This window comes from Hyperolius riggenbachi, chromosome 2 (assembly GCF_040937935.1).
Source record: "Hyperolius riggenbachi isolate aHypRig1 chromosome 2, aHypRig1.pri, whole genome shotgun sequence".
Taxonomy (NCBI): Eukaryota; Metazoa; Chordata; class Amphibia; order Anura; family Hyperoliidae; genus Hyperolius; species Hyperolius riggenbachi.
The window spans coordinates 501,550,302-501,574,115 of NC_090647.1; the positions used below are offsets into that span (position 1 = coordinate 501,550,302).

Consider the following 23,814-nt stretch of genomic DNA (forward strand, 5'->3'; position numbering starts at 1 on the left):
TATGATAGCTCACTTCTACTTCTGATTCTTCCTTCTGCACTAGCTAGCAAGGCTGACTGGGACGACTTCTAAGCATGTTATTCCTTTCTGTAATCTGATATAATGTATGCTGTACATAGGTAGTTTAGTGTAACGTAGTTAGGAAGAAGGTACCTGATAGACTCCAGCAGGGAGTCTAATCACGAGCTGGTAATGCAACATGAAGATTGGCATGGCTAGGATATGATGTATGTATCTATCTGTATTCCTGTTTCCTGAATAAATAACGTAAACATTGAAGAAGCCTGAGAAAGTCTATATCCTGTTTGCGGTGTGGAGAGTCAAGTGATCTCACAGTCTGTGAGACGATGGTGTCGAAGCAAGGTGATTAGAACAGTTTATAACACTTCCTTTCCAGCATAAGAATATTACCCTGTCAGCGCACTCTGGCACAGGGTAATGTGAAAGGGGACATGGTGCGGATCGCACCGCACCAATTGTGAAAGTATCCTGTAAGCCCAAGTACAGGTACAAGCAAAATGTATAATATGAAATGTTCTCTGTTGTTGTCAAAGTTCAAAATAGTTGTTACATTAACATTTCAATACTGTCTCTCCTGTTATCAATTAACGTAGGTAAACAACTCTTTTATTACAGGTGAAATGTGACGTAAATGATTGGGGAACTGACAAAGTTCATTTTGGTGTAATATTACTGAGACAGCGCTCCGTTCATTTTGGGCCTATTTATAAAAATCACTTTTTCTCCATTTTCTAAAGAATAATTTTCATGATTACTATGAATATACAGCACAGTCCCCAGTATCCGGCACTGGCGGGGATCGCCTGATGCCGGATACCTCTGCTTTTCGGTTGCTTGAGAAGCAGGCCGAAATAACACTACCCCTACCCCCCACCCCCCCGCGTAAAATCCTTACTGAGCCTCCAGCGATGTGCAGCAGGCTTCCTGTATCTCCCCACTCCAAGCGGCTTTCCGGCTTCCCCAGTGCATGGAAGCAGCAGTGTCAGCTGACATTGCATCAAGTCATGTGACATGCCGGGTCCGGACACAATCAACGGAAGCTGCAAGGAGCCTGTGAGGAGGTACAGGGAGGCTGCTACACATCGCTGGAGGATTAGTAAGATTTTCCTGCCTTCCAGCACCCCCAAAAAGCCCCCAGACATAGGTCCCCTTTATACCTCAGGCAAGCCGGTTAGTTGAGACTTCCAGTTGCCTGAATTCCAGATAACGGGGACTCTGCTGTACTATGAATATTGTTTGCATACTTTATCTGTATCTCTCATGGAGTTTTACCAATTGTTATTTTTATTTTGCATCATTACTAATAAAGTTTTGACTCATTTGAGTGATTTCTGTACATGAGTAGTGCCATCTTTCTTTGATTCTGCTGTACTGTGAGTTTGCAGTTTTGGACCTGACGGACACACTTTGGCGAGTGCGGACTCCCTTCTGTCTACAGAATGTGATCTTTTATATCCATCAAGTATTCTACCACCTTTTCTATCAAAGAAGATGAATGGGAGATATAAAAATATTTAAAGCGGACCCAAACCAAACATTTTTTTAATTCAAAATATTTAGTTGCACCACTCTGACACATACAAAGATAAATAAACTCTCCTTCAAGCCTATGAACATTTCAGTACATGCTTTTCACTCTTCTCTTTTCATAACTAGGGTTATAAAGGTGGCAGACATTACTTCTGAGCTTAGTAGGAGGTTTTCGATCATGGGTGTGTTTGTCATCAGCTACCCTCCCTCACAGGGGCGTCATCTATGTGAAACCTTACACAAGCTGAGATCACCTCCCCTGTGACATCATCAGTAGCAGCCTGTGTTTTGTTTTTTATCTCCTCCACCAGTCTGCCGGATTCTGTCCAGGCAATATTAAAGGAAGGGAGGGGTTCCTCCAATAAATGTAAAATATTTTTTATTTGTCATCATGCAACTGCAAAAAAGGCTGCTATTTATTATTATAAATTAAAAAATAGATTTTATTTCTGAAATCTTGTATGTTTAGTTTGGGTCCACTTTAAAGCTAATGTGAATTGAAAATAGATGCTCACCTAAGGAGGGGGAAGGCTCTGGGTCCTATAGAGTCTTCTTGCTCCTCTCACAGTTCCCTCATTCCAGCAATGTCACCCCAGTTTGAATCTCCCACCATGGGAGGCTTCAGAAGTCTTTGGGAGCTTGAGTGCTCCTGAAGACGAGCGGCTCCATACTGCGCATTAGTGAATGCTCGCAGTCAGCCAGATACTGCTATCGGGGGAGACATTCCTGGAACAAGGGGGCCGTGTGAGGAACGGGAAGGCTCTGCAGGAACCAGAGCCTCCCCCCTCCTTAGGTAAGTATAGTCTGATATTTTTTTATCCACTTGACATTCACTTTAACAAATTTATAAATAACAAGTTAATTAGCAGCGAATAACTGAAAACTGGAGCCTATCAAGATTATCCTGATTCCCGTCAGAGCAGATTTATCCCTCTCAGTCAATCACTGAAGTAAATAGCAGCAGAACAATCTCACGGTTTTCTTCTGCACCAATGAGAAGCGGAAGAATTCTCTCACAACTATTTGCTTTCTAATTCCCTGAAACATTTCCCATTACGTCTCTTAGTTCTAACATTAGTCATGCAGGCCTAATGTTGCCTCATTGAATGTACTAAAGTATGTTTCACATATTTTACAAAAACATGGTTAATGTCATTTGCAAATAATATTGTGCATGAAGGAGAATGCCACTAAGCGTCATTGTATTAGGCATTAAAGCAAATCTGAAGTTAAAATAAGCTGACAAGCACAGTATGTATGGTCTTAAGTTAACAATAGAACATCTCGCTAGTCTACAGGCTAGTGAGGCCTCTGTACAAGCCTCAACCCTGCAACGTCACATGAGGGATTGGATTCCGATCCCTGCCAGGTGACGTGCCTTTTACGTGTGTTTGAAGCTTAAGAGGGAAAAAAAAGGAATATACTCAGCTAGTGTGCCTTTGCGGACCAGAGCCATTCAAGCCCTTTTAAGTGATGTGATTGCTGTGATTGGCTCACAGTAATCAGGGCTCAGGAACTAATGAAATTAGCCTTAGAGGCACTTATGCTTGATACGCAGCCATAGCAGTTAAGGCACCTGTTTTTTCACTGACCTGAGGAAGCGGGCAAACATCTGCAAATCGCGTTGTCAATTTTATGAGGCCAAATAAAAGACCTTTTTTTCAATACTGGTCCAGATTATTCAAGAGATGTAAGATTACTTATCTGTTAATTAGATCAACAGCTTATTACCTTTATGCATTGGGCGCCTCCACCCATTTTAAATATATGTGTATGTTTATTTTTTCTACAGTATTCTGACCCAAGTTATGTCTATATGGAGGCATGCTTTCTGTACTCATTGTATGCATTATTTAATATACCTCTGAAGAAGCGGCTTCTGCCCGATAAATACGTGTCAGGCAAACTTTGAACTCTGCATATGGATCTACATACTATTTTTCATGCTGTATGAAGCTGGACGAATTTGTAAACCAATAAATGTGATGTCTTTTGTGTTTCATGCAAACTTAAAGTGGATCTGAGGTGAACTTTTACTCATTGCATAATTGTGTTCCTTTCCTATTGTTTATAGGGTATTTCTCTAGCCAAATACTTTTTTGTTTTTGTTTTAATACTCTAATTCCCTATAAACTAAATAAACCACGCCCACAGGTTGTCAGAGAGCCTTGGCAGTAGCAAGGGCTCATGGGAGCTCAGTATGGGCAGGAGGAGGGGGAGGTGTTACTAGCCATTGATTTCAGAGGCAGAGGGGAGGAGGGAGGAGGGGGGATTAGGTTTTTTTCACAGGCTGAGTGCTCAAGATACAGATAAGCCTGCCTCTATGTAATGTTTACAAACAACATGGCTGCTGTCATTGTATCACAGGAAGAAATAATCATATTCTATTAAAGCTGTTTGCAGCTAGATTTGCTTTGTAAACTATCTAAACTATCTAAACTTTAGATAAGATATATAGACAAGTTACTTGTCATAGTTAGTTTTTCATCTCGGATCCGCTTTAAAAAAACAAAACAAAAACAGAAGGCGGTGATCTCCTTGTTCTTTTGGGGCAGCCACAACCTCTGCATCCATTATTGCTACGCCAGTGCCATTCGCACCACAGTCAGTGCAGTGCTGTGTATAAAATGCTCCTGGTTCACACAGGCAGCTTGCACCAGACCGCCAGCTGCCTGTGTGAACAGGTCCAAAATGATATCAAACTACTGTGAATTTATGCAGCGCTGCATTCTTTAAGTTGACGTAGCGCTTTAACAAGCATATTAAATAAAATGTATTTAGACAAACTTTATTGACATAACAATTATCTTCAAAAATAAACACGTGAGTCATTTCCACATTCACGGTACAAGCCTGCTAACAATGCACTTACTAGGTTTGCACTTGTAAGACACCAGGAGGTATTTGGTGGCCCCGGGACATGGGTCCGACCCAAACACACGGCTGTTCACAGGCAGCTGACAGGACCTGAGATTCTGGCATTCATCCAGGACTTTCTGAAACAATGAGGACAGACATGGAGCTTGAGAACAGATCACACCCAGTAGCAATGTATACGTTTATGGCTTGTGCTGTACTGTACACATGTACAGACAATGGGCTCTCACATTCCCATTCACTTCTGCAGGCTGTGCATGAGCCAATCAGCTAATCTTATCTCCTCATGTACCTTGCATTATATACAACACAAAGGGAAATGCTGTCCGCTGAGACTTTCCCTTCTGAATCTTATCTAGGAACTTACTTATAGTATCCCTATCTGTGTAAGCAAATACTATAAATGAAATAATTTCCTTTCCAAACAATAGCTCCCCACTCAGGGGACAGGACCAATAAAAAGCCATAATAATCTTTATTTATCTTCACTACCCAGAACAAATACACATTCTCAGAGAGCTATAATATCTGTAATAGGAAAGATCAAAAGGCCATAAAAAATCCTTTCAATAATAAGAACATACAATAAAAAAAGCAAATAAACATTAAATAAGCAAATTTAAAAGAAAAAAAAAAAGTTTTGTTCTGTATTTCACAAAGATTAAACCCAAATTCTATAGAAAAAATATAATAGTTTAGATATTGTGGTAGTGCGTTAATAACTATTTTAGTAACTCTGCTGTCTTGAGTGCAAATCTAAAAGGATTTGAGTCCCTTCCTGTACTGACACAACATACACGCATTTGCAACATATTTTAATTTGAACCACTTGCTGTCCAGACAGGAAATGGGGCAATTTATCTAAGACAGGAAAAAACAAACAAGCAAACAAACAAAAAAAAGCCTTTGGTCTCTCCTACAGTTTCATCATTTTTTGCCATCCAGGGGTAAAAACTCAGCTTTTCTCGAGACGCTACTCCCTTCGAACAACCGTGCCATGGAGAGGGATATGTCACTAGGGGACTTTCTCAAACTTACTCTCTTCTTATTCTAAACCCTAGTCTAGGCTCCTCTCTGCGTGATAGTTAGGAAAAAGATCTCAATATGACTTTTTCTGACACTCAATGGCAGAAGATTGTTCTCTTCGCCCATAAATCTTCTATCTCAGCACGCATACAGGAATCGGGCTACAAAATGCTAACTCAATGGTACCATACACCTGACAGGCTTCATAGAATGTTCCCAAATTCGAGCCCACTATGCTGGAGATGTTCCTCACACAGGGGCACTCTATTACATATCTTTTGGAGCTGTCCTCTTCTTGGTGCTTTTTTGGGATTCAGTGAAGTCTATTATGTCTCAAGTAACAGGTGTGGACCCTTCTGATGACCCTGCCTGTTACCTCCTGCACAATACTCCCAAGAGCATTGGGAAATATAAAAAGTCCCTCTCCAAACACCAGATTAATGCTGCTTGACTGGCGATTGCACATCATTGGAAGTCAAGTCAAGCCCCTACAGTTTCTGAGTGGTTACGGAAAGTCAAATCTGTGGGTCTGATGGAGGACCTTACACCCTCCCTATATGATACAAACAATATTTGCATACCTGGAGACCATGGTTTGAGTTTGAGGCTTCGGACGAATACAAGACACTGATGGAGCCTGTGGATTCTTCTCCCTAGGACGTTCATTTCACCCCCTTGATGTTCTCTATAGTTCTTTTGCGGACCAGTTCTCCTTTCACCTTACTGGGCACTATTGCTAAACCAGTTTTAACACTCGTATCTTCTATTCTCTCACTCTTCTAATCTTCTTATTCAATGTTTTTATTCCATTTCTTTTTCCATGTTTTCTTTCTACTGGAGGTTGACCTTCAGTTTCTACCTTCTGCCAGATAACTCTTTTCCTTTCTCTTTCACCAACATTGGCCAGACCCTTGATTGGTCGTAATTGGTTGTGGGGTCTGGGTGTATGATCCCCCTGGGCCCTAGACCCCTCCCTGAGAACTTTTCTCCATTTTTAAGGGAGTGCAAAGGGATCTGACTATTGTACACACGGTACCCATGTGGGTACTAGCCCTTGGTGTTTGAGTTTTCCTGCTCACATCTGGTCTCTATTTATTAGTCATATTTCCTCATGCTGTATTTTGGCTATTATGAGTCGGCACTGCTGGCTGACCGATGTTCTCATTATAGCGTGTTACAATGCAGTATTTGTTTGTGTTATGATGTACTGAAAAATTTCCTTAAAGGATACCCCAACTGAAATGTGACATAATGAGATAGACATGTGTATGTACAGTGCCTAGCACACAGATAACTATGCTGTGTTCATTTTTTTCTTTCTCTGCCTGGAAGCGTTAAATATCAGGTATGTAAGTGGCTGACTCAGTCCTGACTCAGACAGGAAGTGACTACAGTGTGACCCTCACTGATAAGAAATTCCAACTATAAAACACTTTCCTAGCAGAAAATGGCTTCTGAGAGCAAGTAAGAGGTAAAAGAGGGGAATTTATTATCAGTGAGGGTCACACTGTCGTCACTTCCTGTCTGAGTCAGGACTGAGTCAGCCACTTACATACCTGATATTTAACGCTTTCATGCAGAGAAAGAAAAAAAGGAACACAGCATAGTTATCTGTGTGCTAGGCACTGTACATACACATGTCTATCTCATTATGTCACATTTCAGTTGAGGTATCCTTTAATAAATAATCTTAAAAAAAATAAAAAATAAAACACCTTTTCATTTTCTGTTCACTGTTTTCTGACCACTATTTTCTCATTAAAGCCATGGAGGTCCGAGGAACAGAAGTGAAGAAAAATTCAGTGAGGAAAAACTTTCTAAGCACTTTCCATGCACTTCACCAGGAGATACAAGATTCAAAAGGGGATGCACAAAACTTCAGTAAAGGTGCTGTGCACAAAAAGCACATAGCAATTTAAGCATTAATTATGCTGACAAGGTAATACATCGTGCTATTAGTGTGACCCCTGTTACCTAGTTAATGTGAGCATTGCTACTTGTGTGTTACTCTAACAGCGCTCCCATTACCTTGGTAACAGGGGTTGCATTAACTGCAAAATGCATGCTACCCTTTCAGCTTAATGAACAGTAAAATTACCATGTGCTCTTTGTGCACAGCAACTTTACTGAGGTTCTGTGCATATGCCCCTTGGATGATGTGGAAAGGGGTTCAAAACTTTTTCTCCGTTGGATATATGGATCTATATTTTGCCTGAAATTCACTTTAAATCACATCTGAAGTGAGGAATGACATATTTATTACCTTTTAAACAATGCACATTGCTTGACTGCCCTGCCGATCCTCTGCCTCTAAGGGCTCATTCACACTTAAAATCGTTTTGCGCAAGTGATTTTACCGCAATTAGTGCGGTAAAAATCACTGGATGTGATTTCAGTACACTGTGCACTGTACCACAATCGCTACTGAATCACCTCAAAACTGCTGCATGTAGCGTGTTTTCGATTGGCGTTAATCACAAAACGCCCGCGATCTGTGCCAATCACTGCAGTGAGAACACTGCCATAGGGTAACAAAGCACTAGCGCTTTAAAAAGTGCTAGCGCTTTATCGATTAGCGGGAGTCGCCTGCTAATCACTTAGGTGTGAATGGGCCCAATACTGTTATAGACAATGAACAAGCATGCAGATCAGGAGTTTCTGACTAAAGTCTGACTGGATTAGCCACATGCTTGATTCCGGTGTGTGATTTAGACACTATTATACCAGAAAGGTCAGTAGGATAGCCAGTCAACTGGTTCTGGTTAAAAGGAAATAAATATGGCAGCTTCCATATCCCTCTTACTTCAGTTGTCCCTTACGATTTAAATACATTTCTCATATAGGTGTGAGTAAGGAGCAGAGCGCCTACCTGCAATGCAGTCTGGGCAAGGCACCGGTGGTGAGGACTAGGCATGGTCTCTGGTGGCAGTGAGGCACACTTTGGTGAACCATGCAGGGGATGCCCATAGAATGCAGACTGGACGCTGATGGTGGAATGGCGAGGGCACTGCAGGGTTAGGTGTTCCCCGTCACAGGCGGACACAGTGTGATTCTGCAGGAGTTTTGTCAGATAACCTAGACCAGAGAAAAACACAAAAAGGTCAAGTATTAATTAAAAGAAATAAGGGAGTTGTTCTTGGTGATTACCAGTAACCTCTGAGAATCTAGCTAATGAGAACGACTAAGATCTCAATGGTGTAGTATTGTAGGTGGTTGGACGGTGTAATGTAAGAAAGTATGTACTCACAAAGAAGGGGACGCAATAACTTGCAACCGCCGTCAGAGCCTGCAGGAGATAACCGTCCACGCTTGGTTTTCCAGGTCTGCGGTGCAGATGTTGGATGGTCACTTCTCCTCTGAGTTGTTCAGGGGAATACCCTTTCAAGGGTATGTGAGCCAGGTCAGTTTCTAGGCTAAATTGCACCCAGGGCGAGGGTGTAAAAATTGTGCCCCCTTCCCCCCCAACTCCCGTCGGCTTGTGAACCCTTACTCTTTATGCTGGGAATACACGGGTCGATCCGGCGGCCGATTAGCCACCGGATCGACCACAGCCGCGTCCTCGCTCGTCCGCGTGTGCCGAGTACCGCTCGTCCCCGCCGGCGCTCCTTATCAGCCGCTTGATTCCCTGCCATTGTCCGCCGGCGGGGGTCGAGCAGCTTGATCGGACCAGCTGAATATTATCAGCTGGCCGGATCAGCTGCTCGATACACGGTACAGAAACGTACCGTGTATCCCCAGCATTAAGGACAATCACACTGCCACAGGTCACAAGTAGATCTGCCTACTTACTAGTGACCAGCCACTCATCTAGGAGGAAGCTGGGACCAGGACAACACACAGGCAAATAGAGCTCCGGCAAGCTGAGTCCTCCATGGGCGCCGAGCACTAACAGCCAGAAATACCGCTACAGGACATCAGGTGTCGTCACGCGGTGGTGACATTATGATGACTTGACGTCTGGCGCAGACAGCCTAAAAGGAGTCAAGGAATGTGATCGAGATGGTAATCTTCTTCCATTTGGCTGCACCGTGTCACCAGCTCCCTATTGGTTATGTCAATCTTCCTGTGCCCCCTTTCTTCTACTTGCCGTTCTGCGCCCAGAGCAGTCGCCCTGCCCAAGTAACGGCCCTGATGTGATTAGGCAAAAACACTGATGGAGGTGCCCAGTATATATGTTTGATAAACAACTGTGCATATGAGAGGCAGCATACATCTTGCCTCTCTTGATTGATGAACCAATATTATTGGAAAAAAATTCATTAATTATTTTAAGCACTAAAAGGGACACCAGATTTCATGGGTGCTGGCCTGCTTCTTCAGGTAAATACAGTGCCTATAATAAAAATATATATAGAACGCATTGTGCATGCATGAGTACGATCAACACTTGCCCAGTAGCACAAAGCTGCTTCTGCATAACTTTGTGCTACTGGGCATGCAGAGACCATAATCACAACATACACAGTAAGGTCATGCTTGTACATGAACAGGATGAAGAGGATCCTGGCCAGCAGAGGCGTGCTCACGGAGGATCTGAGAAACATCTGGAGCATCCAGAGGCTCCATAGTACTTAGTTAAAGGATAACTATGTTATTTAAAAAAAAAAAAAGACATCTTGTGCCCGTGCCGGGACAAAACAATCCTCTGGTCCCCGTCAAAGTGACCGGAGGATCATTTTGTCCTGGCGTGGGCACAGGATATAGCAGGGGGCCAGTAGAAGCACCAGGTAAGTTCAACTTCCGCCTTATCCTGAGCCGAGAGACGATACTGTGCCTGTGCTGGAGCCTGGGAAGGTGAAGCCTTACAAATTGTCGGCTGTGGCTTCAGACGGGCCCAGCGAGACCACCGTGGGATGGAGGAGGATGGGGGAAGCCTCAAAAGGATCCAGAGGCTTCCCCTTCCTGAGGTAAGTACCCTCAAGGACACTTTTTTTTGTTACAGGGTCTCTTTAAGTATGGAAAGTTGAAACTTTTTCTCCTCACAGCAGGTTTGCTTTCAAGGATACCTGAGGCAAAGTCTTTTGTAAAAAGTGGAGGCAGCAGGCATGTATGGGCAGCAGTCCTCATGCCCACCACTCCACTCGTTCTGCTCCATCGACCTCTCATCTCTTGTAAATGTCCCCATAAGTAAGCCAAGCTGGGCAGGCTGCACACTACTGCACAACCACTGGCCTGGTAGTGCATGTCCTTGATCATGCTCCCATGGGCGAGAGCGCTCTGGGCATGCACACTATGGCCCAATATGCAATTCACTTTTTCTCCTTAGTTTTCTCCTAGGTGATATTTTCAAAATTGTCAATAAAATACATTTTAAACCACCAACAAGCAAGAAAATACACAAAATAATTTTGATAGTACCTTTTCACCTACTTTTTGGCATTATTTCCACTGCAAATTGCTAAAAAGTTAATCTAAACTGAAGACGAAAAATTATCTCCTAGGAGAAAACTCAGTAGAAAAAGTGAATTGCATATGGGCCTATGAGTCGATAAGTAGTGCGCATGCGCAGAGTGCTCCTGGCCAGAGGAGCATGTACTAGGACGCGTGCCGCCAGCTCAGGGCTTGCACAATAGTGCATGAGCTGGCCAACCTGGCCACGACTTACAGGGGCATTTACTAGGGAATGGAGGGGGGGGGGGGGGGGAGTGGAAAATGGGGTAATGAGGAATGCTGCCCACACATGCCTGCTCCCTCTGTACAAAAGGCTTTGCCTCGGGTGTCCTTTATAAAGATGATGTAGACAGAGGTAATTTAGAAGCCCCGAGATAGATACAGTCACCTGGTGTTTTATCACATACAGATAGGGTGACATCACTATGCTGTAAAGATATTATAAAACATATTATTACCAAAGACGATGTGTGATTATGTGTCCTCCCTGTCTACAGGCCCCGATCCTATCTCTTCTGTCTCCAGCCAGCCCTCACTCTGGTGTTTCATGTTATGCTACGGCCCAGTTTCCTTCACACCAACCTTCTATGATGTATTTCAAGCTGTCATAACAGGAGGTGATTTCACTATTGTGCTGGAAGTAGCTCCTCATGGTGGAGCCAGTATCCCCCTGTCCAGTGCAAATTAACAGTTTCACTTCTCACAATAGCCGGCATGCAGGTCTATGGATGACTGGATAAAAAATATTAAGCAATCTTGTGTAAGTGGAATTCCGGGCTGAGCCGCTTACTAGCAGATGACAGCATCACACAAGTCACATTCCTGGACTTGTTAAAGCCCAACTAGAGGAAATAAATAGGTTTCAGTTTTCTATGCTGCAGCAAGAGGTTAGAAGGACTTTTTACAGTGATTATCACTGATATCTGTGTCTGCACATGGGGTATAAGGTCAGTTCTAGTCACAATGGGGTCCGGTGGGCAAAAAACTTGGGGCCCCTGACACCGCACTCCCCCTCTCCATACACGGCATTAGGGTTCTCTTTGCAAATACTGTAGATCCCGCAGGGAACCACAGCTGGCTGTTTATTTTTATCCATGGGGACCCCTACAGAGTTTTCAGCAGCATTGCACCACACCAGTCCTTTTATGTAATAACATGCACCGGGTCATGGAGGAGAGGCTCCCCGGCAAGGATGAAGATGAGGGTGCATGGACTAATGGAGGAGCATGCCCACTGGACAGGTGAGTCGCAACGCTGCTGGCAACTCTGCGAGTGCCCTGGGCACAAAAAAAAAGAGTAGAGAGGAGACCTAAGTGGGCCAGGCAGCGCTCAGGGGCCCAGGGGTAATTGTCCATTTTGTCCCTACAGAAGCACTGGCCCTGCTGCAGTAATTATTGCCCATACTTCCTGACCTAACAGGAAGTGAACAAACTGCTCAAGAAATAATGTAGACAAGCAACGAATAAAGCCTTTGGAGCTCATCCACCTTGTGTTTAGTTGTCTCACAGGCAATCTCATTTTGTAAATATCTCTCAACATTTTTAGACTCTGGTGCCTACATACTTACTACACCGTAACAGGCTCTTGATTTTCCCCTTTTGTTTTTGGATTTATAAAAAGGCCATCAGATTTGGGTGTTAGTGATTATTGCTTTGATTGGTTGCTATAGCCCAATGTGGTAATCTGTGGTTTCTGAATCAAAAATTCTTAATTAAAAACTGCTATTTAGGTATGTTGCTTTAATTAAGATATACTGATATGTTCAGGTGTTCTCCTCTCCGTTAATTTTCCATTCTAAAAGTCGAATATTCAGTCTAAAGGATGAGGCATAGCTATTGCCGTTGTTCCGCCCCCGCTCTGCCCGGTTATGCCCACAGAATGCATGTCATCCCTGACATCATTGCCCCCATGTGAACGCTAGTAATTCACAAGGCTCGTCCCTGTGTGTGTCTCGCAGGCAAGACAACGAGAGAGCTGCCATAGTCGGCACATGGCACTTGTCACATTTCACTTCGGTGACACCCAATACCACCGTGCTGTGCACGAGAGGGCACACAGCGCATGCCCAAGGCTGATGTCCTCTCGTGCATGTCTGTGATAAGTGCACAAGGAGTGTGTACCTCGTAATGCCCTGGAAGTACATCTTAGGGATTTATGTGAGATTTTAAAATAGAAATTGAATGTGTCTGGAGGGTAGGGGAGAAATAGGGTGCAATGGAATAGCAGCAACATGCCGATCAAGGTATCATGTTTATATTTAAAATATGTAAAACAATTCAGATCTACTTTAAATCAAACCGAAAATAAAACTATGAGATAATTAATTAGTATAACATTATAATTAGTATAGAACTTCCGTTGCAGTCTCATATTCCTATATAAGGACCTCCGCTCAGGGCTAAATGTTTCGGACCATTGCTTTTCCTGTACAACAGCTTATGGAAAATGTTTCACCTTTACTATAAGCAATGTGGTTAGTGCAAATGAAGTGAAGAAATACAAAGCTGCCTGTAGTGCAGGGGTGTAACTATGCCCCCCCCCCCTCCAACAGTATACATACCTGCTACTGGCACAATAGGTCTCCTCCACTTCCTGTTCAGTTTATAAGTGCCATGCAGCCGGCCAATCACCATGCGGCATCAGTCCCACATGGTGATTGGCTGGCTGCACAGCACTTGGAGAGGACCTGTATCGTGCTAACTATGTATAGCCCTCTATTATCTGCTCTGCATTAATTACAAACAGGACCCCCTTAGCTCCCGGACCACCTTCCCTTCCCTCCTGTGATGGATGTGGAGGGGCGAACTCAGAGGCGTATCTAGGCAATATAGCGCCCATGGCAAACACTGAGATTGCGCCCCCCAACCAAGTAGTCACATGCCTCCAGATTAGTAGTAGTTTTTATTAAGTAGTTACACACCTCCAGATGCAATAATTCAGTAACCAGGTGCCTGACAATAAGCATTACAGTCAGGGGCATCAAGATCAAATAATTAGGTAGCCAAGTGCGGCAGAAGTTAGATTGTAAGCTCCTCTTGCACAGCCAGCCCAATCCCCCCCCCTCTCCCCTCTCCCCACACAAGGTATACCTGCACCCCTGTAACAGAATTAGCAAATGCGTTGCAGATGACAAATGATTCCGATGAAAAATCACAACTAAATGATATCCCTGTGATGGTAAATTAGATGAGACAACAGAGTCTAACAGCATCTAATTCTGGAAATCCTGCTACTCTAACATCGTCACTCCACTAATGCCAAGCATTGCTTCATACAAGAGTCCCAGAAATCAGCCTCCTGTGATGTAAAGGAAACCTGCCTATATTGAGCAGAATAGTGAACTGTGAATAATAAAACGTGATTCTGTAATATTATACATTGTTATTATACCACCAAAAGTGTGGATGGAATCACACAAGCAAATTACAAGGAAAACAAGAGGCCCTGTAGTGACATATAGTAGAATGCAGTAAAGAGGTCCTGTAGTGACATACAGCAGAATGCAGTAAAGAGGCCCTGTAGTGACAGAGTAGAAAGCAGTAAAAAGGGCCCTGTAGTGACATATAGCAGAATGCAGTAAAGAGGCCCTGTAGTGACATAGAAGAATGCAGTAAAGAGGCCCTGTAGTGACATAGAAGAATGCAGTAAAGAGGCCCTGTAGTGACATATAGCAGAATGCAGTAAAAAGGGCTCTGTAGTGACATATAGCAGAATGCAGTAAAGAGGCCCTGTAGTGACATAGAAGAATGCAGTAAAAAGGCCCTGTAGTGACATAGAAGAATGCAGTAAAGAGGTCCTGTAGTGACATAGCAGAATGCAGTAAAGAGGTCCTGTAGTGACATATAGCAGAATGCAGTAAATGGGTCCGTATAGAGACATATAGCAGAATGCATTAAAGAGGCCCTGTAGTGACATATAGCAGAGTGCAGTAAAGAGGCCCTGTAGTGACATATAGCAGAATGCAGTAAAGAGGCCCTGTAGTGACATATAGAAGAATGCAGTAAATAGGCCCTGTAGTGACATATAGCAGAATGCAGTAAAGAGGCTCTGTAGTGACATATAGCAGAATGCAGTAAAGAGGCCCTGTAGTGACATATAGCAGAATGCAGTAAAGAGGACCTGTAGTGACATATAGCAGAATGCAGTAAAGAGGCCCTGTAGTGACATATAGCCGAATGCAGTAAAGAGGCCCTGTAGGGACATATAGCCGAATGCAGTAAAGAGGCCCTGTAGTGACATATAGCCGAATGCAGTAAAGAGGCCCTGTAGTGAAATATAGCATAATGCAGTAAAGAGACCCTGTAGTGACATATAGCAGAATGCAGTAAAGAGGCCCTGTAGTGACCTATAGTAGAATGCAGTAAAGAGGACCTGTAGTGACATATAGCAGAATGCAGTAAAGAGGCCCTGTAGTGACGTATAGCAGAATGCAGTAAAGAGGCCCTGTAGTGACATATAGCAGAATGCAGTAAAGAGGCCCTGTGGTGACATATAGCAGGATGCAGTAAAGAGGTCCTGTAGTGACATATAGCAGAATGCAGTAAAGAGGCCCTGTAGTGACATATAGCAGAATGCAGTAAAGAGGCCCTGTAGTGACATATAGCAGAATGCAGTAAAGAGGTCCTATAGTGACATATAGTAGAATGCAGTAAAGAGGCCCTGTAGTGACATATAGCAGAATGCAGTAAAGAGGCCCTGTAGTGAAATATAGCAGAATGCAGTAAAGAGACCCTGTAGTGACATATAGCAGAATGCAGTAAAGAGGCCCTGTAGTGACCTATAGTAGAATGCAGTAAAGAGGACCTGTAGTGACATATAGCAGAATGCAGTAAAGAGGCCCTGTAGTGACATATAGCAGAATGCAGTAAAGAGGCCCTGTAGTGACATACAGTAGAATGCAGTAAAGAGGCCCTGTAGTGACATATAGCAGAATGCAGTAAAGAGGCCCTGTGGTGACATATAGTAGAATGCAGTAAGGAGGCCCTGTAGTGACATATAGCAGAATGCAGTAAAGAGGCCCTGTGGTGACATATAGTAGAATGCAGTAAAGAGGCCCTGTAGTGACATATAACAGAATGCAGTAAAGAGGCCCTGTGGTGACATATAGTAGAATGCAGTAAAGAGGCCCTGTAGTGACATATAGCAGAATGCAGTAAAGAGGCCCTGTGGTGACATATAGCAGAATGCAGTAAAGAGGCCCTGTAGTGACATATAGCAGAATGCAGTAAAGAGGCCCTGTGGTGACATATAGCAGAATGCAGTAAAGAGGCCCTGTAGTGACATACAGTAGAATGCAGTAAAGAGGCCCTGTGGTGACATATAGCAGAATGCAGTAAAGAGGCCCTGTGGTGACATATAGCAGAATGCAGTAAAGAGGCCCTGTGGTGACATATAGCAGAATGCAGTAAAGAGGCCCTGTAGTGACATATAGCAGAATGCAGTAAAGAGGCCCTGTGGTGACATATAGCAGAATGCAGTAAAGAGGCCCTGTAGTGACATATAGCAGAATGCAGTAAAGAGGCCCTGTGGTGACATATAGCAGAATGCAGTAAAGAGGCCCTGTGGTGACATACAGCAGAATGCAGCAGGGGTTAGATTATAAGGAGGAGGGGTGAAGTGCTCACCTCTACCACTGACATTCCCGGCTCTCTGTTCCTGGACCTGGCTTAGAGTTAGATGTTCGCCACCTCCGCATCTTGTGCGTTCCTCCCATGCTAGATGCCTCCGGTGGCCGGTCTTCCGCGCCCCCGCCCGCCGGCTCTCTGTCCCTGCTGTCTAACTTTAGTTTAGCAGCAAGAGGCGAGACAGAGAGGGCGCACACTTCCCGTCCGGTGCGCTTCAAATGCAGGAAGTGGTTGATGACGTCACTTCCGCATGTGACGCGACGGTGTATGGAGTGTGCCCTCTCTGTCTCGCCTCTTGCCGCTAAAGTAAAGTCTGACAGCAGGGACAGAGAGCCGGCGGGCGGGGGCGCGGAAGACCGGAGGCAGCATGGGAGGGAAGCGCAAGATGCGGAGGTGGGAAGGAACGGGGGAGGGGGCGCGGGGGACCGGAGGCATAGTAGAAGAGCGGCAAGGATGCAGAGGTGGCAGGCAGCATGGGGGCAGGCATGGCGCCCATGGTGTGCTGGCGCCCATGGCACTAGCCATGCCTGCACCCCTCTAGATCCGCCACTGGGCGAACTGACAGATCTCTGTGGGTGGGATAGGGCCGGTCAGAACATTTTAGTTACTTCACTGCTGTAGGGTGCCACAACACAATGTTTTCCTTTTTCAGGGATACAAAAAAAACTTTTGGAAATTCAATAACGTGCCTTCTGTAGGGCAAACAACCTGAAATGTGGTGGGAATTTACCGGTTTAAAGGAACAAAGTCGTCTCCTTTTAAATATGTTATTATTTTGAGCATATATTTTTTGCTTTCATTGAGTCACAACAAAGCTCCAGACGAGTACTGAAGGTCTGAGATGAGTGGCGGGAGGGGCAGTCAGTGTGTAAACAGCTGCTTGTGCTCCAACGTCATACGGAAACGCCACATGAAACAATGTCCCAGCTTTATTTGTCTGGGTTCTAAGTGCCTTTGTTTATATGGTGTGTGCATGAAGAGGAAGGAATCCTCCTATTACTCGTCTCCTTTTATGCTGCATGTTAAAGGGAGTGTTAAGTGAAAAGTAATGTGGCGAGTCACTTACCTGGGGCTTCTTCCCGCCCCCTGAAGTCCTCTTGGTCCCTCGCCATCATTCCGCGCTGCTCCATTTCTCCATTGTCCGCCTCCAAAAGCAGTGACGGAACAGCGGCACGAATGGCGAGGACAACGCGAGTGTGCAGGGGTGGAATTATAATATCGTAAATAATTGTTTTATCATAGAAATGTATCACTTTTTGTATTAACTTTATTTGCTGCTGAGAAGAAGGTTTTAGGGTTAGGTATCAGGAAGGGAGGTTTTAGAGTTAGGCACCCTACCAGGGTGGCTCTTAGGGTTAGGCATCGGTAGAGGGAGGGTTCTGTGTGAGAGTAGGGTTAGATTTGGTTGTAGTAACATATTGGTAATATATACCAATGTTTCACTATCCTTATTATGACTAAATATATTTTCGTTTTCATTGTTATAGACAATATTTTGTGACTTTTTTTTACCATTATTTTAACATTTATTATTCTATCTCAGATAAAGATGAAGAAAAAATGAAAATATTGTTATAGACAATATTCTAAAGTTTTGGCTATACCCCGCAGCCTTTTTGTCCTGGCACCCTTATTTGATGTAAGCCTTTCCAGCACCCTCAAAGGATACTTGAAACCCCCCCCACCCTCCGATTCCCCTCATTCCACTACTCGGCCCCTGTTGCATACCTATTTAATAAGGACTCAATGGGCAAGACTCCCTAAAACTGCAGGATGGGCTAATGAGCGCAACCCCTTATGGCTGCAGCTCTCCAGTGCTTTGTGTCCGACAGGAGAAAATTACTATACAAATGTTAGAATTATCATTATATTGTCGAAAAAGCCTTTGGAATGGGTTTGTGGGAGGGGAAAGAGTTCGGACAGTGCCCATTAGAGCTGACATGGGTGTCCAGCTGGGGCTTGTGTTGTCATGTGATGCCAAAATGTGTGTGGTGTGGTGGTGGAGCGGTCTTGTACACATGTCAAAAAGGTTTAGATTTTTGTAAAATAAAAATCACAAAATAGATTACAGTGTGGTATAACATTCCATAAATACTTGTCTCCCTAATCTTTATTTCCCACACAGTTATCCTACTTGTTACCGAACTCTGTGTAAAACTCACAAGTCCTCTATGCATAAATTACAGCAAGGCTAAGAACTGCCATTTCAATTGAGGTATTATTTCAAATTAATTCAGAAAACTCTTAATTAAGGAAAATTTCTCTCCTCTGCTTACAGTCACACTGAATGCTGAAAAAAAAAACCCAACCTTTTTGGTATATTCATTCACCCTTATTAAAGGCGTGTACACACACCGGACTTTTTTAAACTACCGGTCGTCAGACCCGCCCGCGGGGCAGTCGTTCTGATGACAGTTGCACATGAGTACAAGCTGATAAGACTGGTTTCGACTGATCCACTGTGCTTCACACAACTAATAAGATTTTGAGCAAAGTGAAACACAGTCTAATAACCTTTTCAGTAACTATCAAATACCGGTAATTGTTTATAGCGGTTCTTATGATGTGGCTATCCTATTAGAGTATATTTTGACTATAGTTTAATTTCCACAAAACTGTATCTTTGTAAGAGGTCAACAATATTGTTGCTAAACAGTAAGTACAAAATGGAACACTTTTAAAAATCAAGTTCAAAAGCCCCACCTGTATGGTGCAGAGTTTGCATCCTCCTGCCTCTCAGATTGGGTAGAGTAAGTTCAGAAACAAACTCTGGAGGCGGAGCCTGAAGGATGCACTGGAGGAAGACGCTGAGATACAAAGGATATATTTTTGTATAATACTCACATTTCTCTCTTGTTGATTTGCCACTTCCGACTATGTACTGTAAACAGTCCCCAGAGGACATGAAGAGAGATGGAACAGAATGTTTCTCAGTGGGGAGAGCTGTAACAATGTCCTATATGGCTCCCAAGACAGTACTAAACTGCCCACATCCCACCACTGAGAAGCCTCATAGATCATGGAAACTATTTGCTGGAAATAGAGGCTCTGTTTGATAACATAAACCCACAAGTAAACACAACTGGGAAATGTGACATCTGTTCTCATCAGTTTTTACAGCACAAGAGCAGGAAAACATTTTATTTCCACACTTGGTGCTGTTTTACTGTACATGGACGTTATACCTTTAGGATAACCCATATTCCATCTGTGGAATTGGAAATAAAATGGTCCTTCCCCTTTTTGTGGGGTCTAATTCTAGTTTAATCTTCAATCCAGGTTGAATGATGCTGTCTGTTTCTGTAGGGGAGGAGTTTACCCAGGATGGGTCTAAAGGTGGCCACACACCATACATTTTTTTAAATATCTGTTCAATTTAAGAATTGCAATCAATTTTTCTGACTGATTGTAACATTTCAAAACTATGACCAATGTACCACACACCTATGTGAAATGTTTTCCTCAATTATGATAAAAATGATTGGAAACTCAGAGAAAATTGCTAGGGCGTGTATATTAATAAATTAACAATCCAACACACACCATACAATCTTTAGTAGAAATTGAAGAGAAATATCTGGCATTCCGTATTATTTTAAATCGAAAAAACGGGAAATCTGATCGGATTTTTAAGTCGAATGAAAATAAAACTTTTGAATTTTTCGGGAGATACGATCGTTTTTATTGAATTACTGTAAAATCGGATCATTTTATTGTATCATGTGTGTGGCCACCTTAACACCATACATGGTAACTGAAAGTCTGTATGCAGCCAGTTAGAATGACGCAGTCCATTACAACAAAGAGATGTGAACAGCCCCATATAATTGTATGGGCATTGAGTTGACATGGAGAATTATTCTGCAACACAACTGAGGCATGTGTCAGGCGTTGGCAGGACACTGCTCATGGAGTTATGCACAGTCAGCATTGTCATATGAAAACAAGAATATTGACATTTAATGATACAATAAACATGACTTTATTCAAGATCTTTGGGCGGCACGGTGACATAGTGGTTAGCGCTCTTGCCCTGTAGCACTGAGTTTGTATGTTCTCCTTGTGTCTGTGTGGGTTTCCTCTGGGCACTCCAGTTTCCTCCCACATCCCAAAAACATACACATAAGCTAATTGTCTTCCCCCTAAAATTGTCCGTAGACCATGTACACTACACGATACACACATAGACATAGTAGGTAGGGATTAGATTGTGAGCCCCTCTGAGGGACAGTTAAGTGACACGACAATATACTCTGTACAGTGCTGCGGAGGAAATCAGCGCTATATAAATACTTAATAATAATAGTAATAATAATAATGTTTGTGAATTTGGAGTGTTCCATTTAAACACCAATAATATAACATTTTGGCTTATGGGAAATAAATATTTGATACTTTTTACATTAGTAATTATTTATTTGAAGCTTGCGCTAAGTAAAGGTTTCCTGTAAAATACACCTAAATTCGACTCAAGAGGCCTGATATACTAAAGTCATCTAAGATCTATAAGCATCTATAGTGAGGATATGGTACCAGGAAAAATGGGCGCAGGACAAGGGTGGACGAAACGGGCGCCGCCATAGACTTTGATGCAATTATTGTTAATACGGCAAAAAAAAAAAAAACCCAGAAAAAAGCGCTGCGAAAAATATCGTTAACAACATTAGAACATTATAGTTTTTGAAGTAGTTATCGTTTTAGAAGCTTGCAATGTTATAGTTTTTTTCATACTATTTTGTTTATATGTACAGATTTTATGTTATCAAAAATACTATCGTTTCTATGTGTAAAAGGGTGTTTCTGCAGAGGGAGTGGTTAGGGTTAGGCACCACCAGGGGGGTGGTTAGGGTAAGGCACCATTTTAGGGACCACCGAGGGGGTTAGACACAACGGAGGGGTGGTTAGGGTTAGGTGCCACCAGGGGGGTGGTTAGGGTAAGGCACCATCGGGGGGGGGGGGGGGTTAGGGTTAGGCACCACCAGGGGGTGGTTAGGGTAAGGCACCATCGGGGGGGGGGGTTAGGGACCACCGAGGGGGTTAGGCACACCGGAGGGGTGGTTAGGATTAGGCGCCACCAGGGGGGTGGTTAAGGTAAGGCACCATCGGGGGGGTTAGGCACCACCAGGGGGGTGGGTAGGGTAAGGCACCATCGGGGGAGGGGGGATTAGGCACCACCAGGGTGGTTAGGGTTAGGCACACCGGAGGGGTGGTTAGGGTTAGGCGCCACCAGGGGAGTGGTTAGTTTTAGGCACCACTAGGGGAGGGTTCTGTGTGAGGCTAGGGTTGGGTTAAGCTGTATTGTTGACTTACGTAACGATTTTTAACGTTAATATCTTTTCATTATTATTTCCCGTCTGTAATTACAATTGTATTTATCGTTAACCAAGGTTGACACTGATGTTTGTCGTTATTAGATTTTGTTATCCACCCCGCCATTTCGTTATCAAGCCAAGCCCTTTTTTCACTGGGCCCTTTTTTCATGCACGAGAGGATATAAAGAGTGATCCACTAAACCTGGAATGGAATAATTATAATTTTTTAATACAGGTTTGTGGGTCCACTTATTATAATATCCCCATCGGAGATGCCTGAAGATCTTGGGAGATCCATGAATAACTTTGGTATAATAGTCTTCTACATCCCAATGAGATGTGAAAGTGTGTTTTCCCCCACTCCCACCAGAGGGCAGCATATTATTTCTACTAAACCAAAACATAGGCTTTATACCTGAAACTTTATAAAACCGCCAAGAAGCTAAATGACCTCTGCTTATTAGCGGGAATATCAAGTAAGAAACTCACTTAGGGTGTTATAAATAGCTATGCAGAGTGGAGTGCCAAAGAGCTATTCGACCTCGCAAGTCGAGTAAATTCAACCAGGGAGGGTGGTGGAATGACAGGATGAACCGAGAACCAAGAAGGCTTTATCGTATGCAGGGCCTTCCCTCTACCAGCCTCGTTTCTAGGGTTGGGCGAGGCAGGTGTCTGCTAATAAAAATCAGTAACCCTTCGCACACTCGCATGCAAATTGCAACTCAAAAATGCAACTCACAGATTCACTCATCCAGGCACCACTGTTATCCCTACAGCTAAGTTAAGATCCGGGGTCTAAGTTCACAAAGGAATGCATTCTCTTGCTTAGTCCCCTACACTGCACAGAAGTACCCAGGTAAACGTAGGTGTCCTAACTCTGGCCCTGTAACATGCATAGTGCAGACATGCAAACATTAATTGCATCAAACCTATCTAGGGATTAGGAGCAAACATCCTGACGTCCTCTCCTGGGACAGATAGCGCATCTTACCAATCGCACAAGGGAGCAAACGTAATGTATCCATGCGCACAATGCCCATACACCAGCATAAGCTGTGTGCATGCTGACAAAAAACACAAACAGGGGAAGGGAGGGAGTGCACAAGATTAAAACCCTGGCCACAAGGGTCTGTAACAAGAAAAAAACACATAAATCCAGGCACATCGCCTCTAGTTAGGACATTCTGATTTTTGCTATTTTTCTGGCTATACCCACTTTAGCAGGTGTCTGCTAATCTCCTCTAATCAGGAAGTAGAGTTAGCGGCACTGGAGACAGATAAGATCGGTGGCACATGGAGCTCTATTGCATGGAGGCCAGAAGAGGTGAGTTAGTGTTCCCTGCCCGAGCCCGCTGTGATGCAATGGAGGAGTAGCCCAAGGAGAGGGACGGAGGAGTCGGCCCCCCTCCCAGCGGCTGTGTCATGTGCTATACCTGTACTGGAGGCACTTATACCTGGCTGCATATACTGCTGGCACTTATACCTGGCTACCTGTACCGGAGGCAATTTTTACACCCTCACCCTGGGCTATTTGGCTTAGAAACAGCCCTGGCTTCTACTTAGGTATGTATGAAACCTGAAGTGAATTTCTCACTTCAGAGTTGCTGTAAGGCAAAAAAACATTCACCTATGATCAGACCTCACTATGGTCTTGCTATGACTCAAGCAAAAGGGACATTTTTGCCATCCAACCGCAGAGAATTCAGACTAGGTTTCAAGGACCGTTTACAGTATCTTTACCATTGTTCTCAAACGTTAAGGTCGCCAACACTTGACCTGATCTACTGACTCCTACATAACCAGTCAATGAACTTTCCACTGGTTTTGGACATGTTATCAGTTGAAAGTGTGGTTGGGTGGAATAGTAGCTTTTCATGTAGCAAGCAGCCGGGATTGACATCCGTTTGACATCATCTAACAGTACAAGTGGGAACAGCAGTTCATTTGATGCCATGATCAAATGTTCAGCTTTCCAATCGGGAGGTAGCGGCCTGCTTACAGGAGACTGGATGACTGTTGTCTGCTGCTGTGGT

The 23,814-nt window shown here is 43.7% G+C and overlaps 1 protein-coding gene across 3 annotated transcripts in view; it reads right to left on the bottom strand.

Moving 5' to 3' along the window:
* Positions 1–23,814, bottom strand: part of EVA1C (eva-1 homolog C) — a 92,772-nt gene that overhangs the window by 28,187 nt on the left and 40,771 nt on the right. For all 3 annotated transcript variants that reach the window (XM_068266098.1, XM_068266096.1, XM_068266095.1), the window contains exons 2-3: positions 8,324–8,529; positions 4,424–4,547 (exon numbers count right to left, since the gene is read on the bottom strand). In XM_068266098.1, the coding sequence (XP_068122199.1) occupies positions 4,424–4,547; positions 8,324–8,529 (330 nt within the window). The remainder of the gene's footprint in view (positions 1–4,423; positions 4,548–8,323; positions 8,530–23,814) is intronic.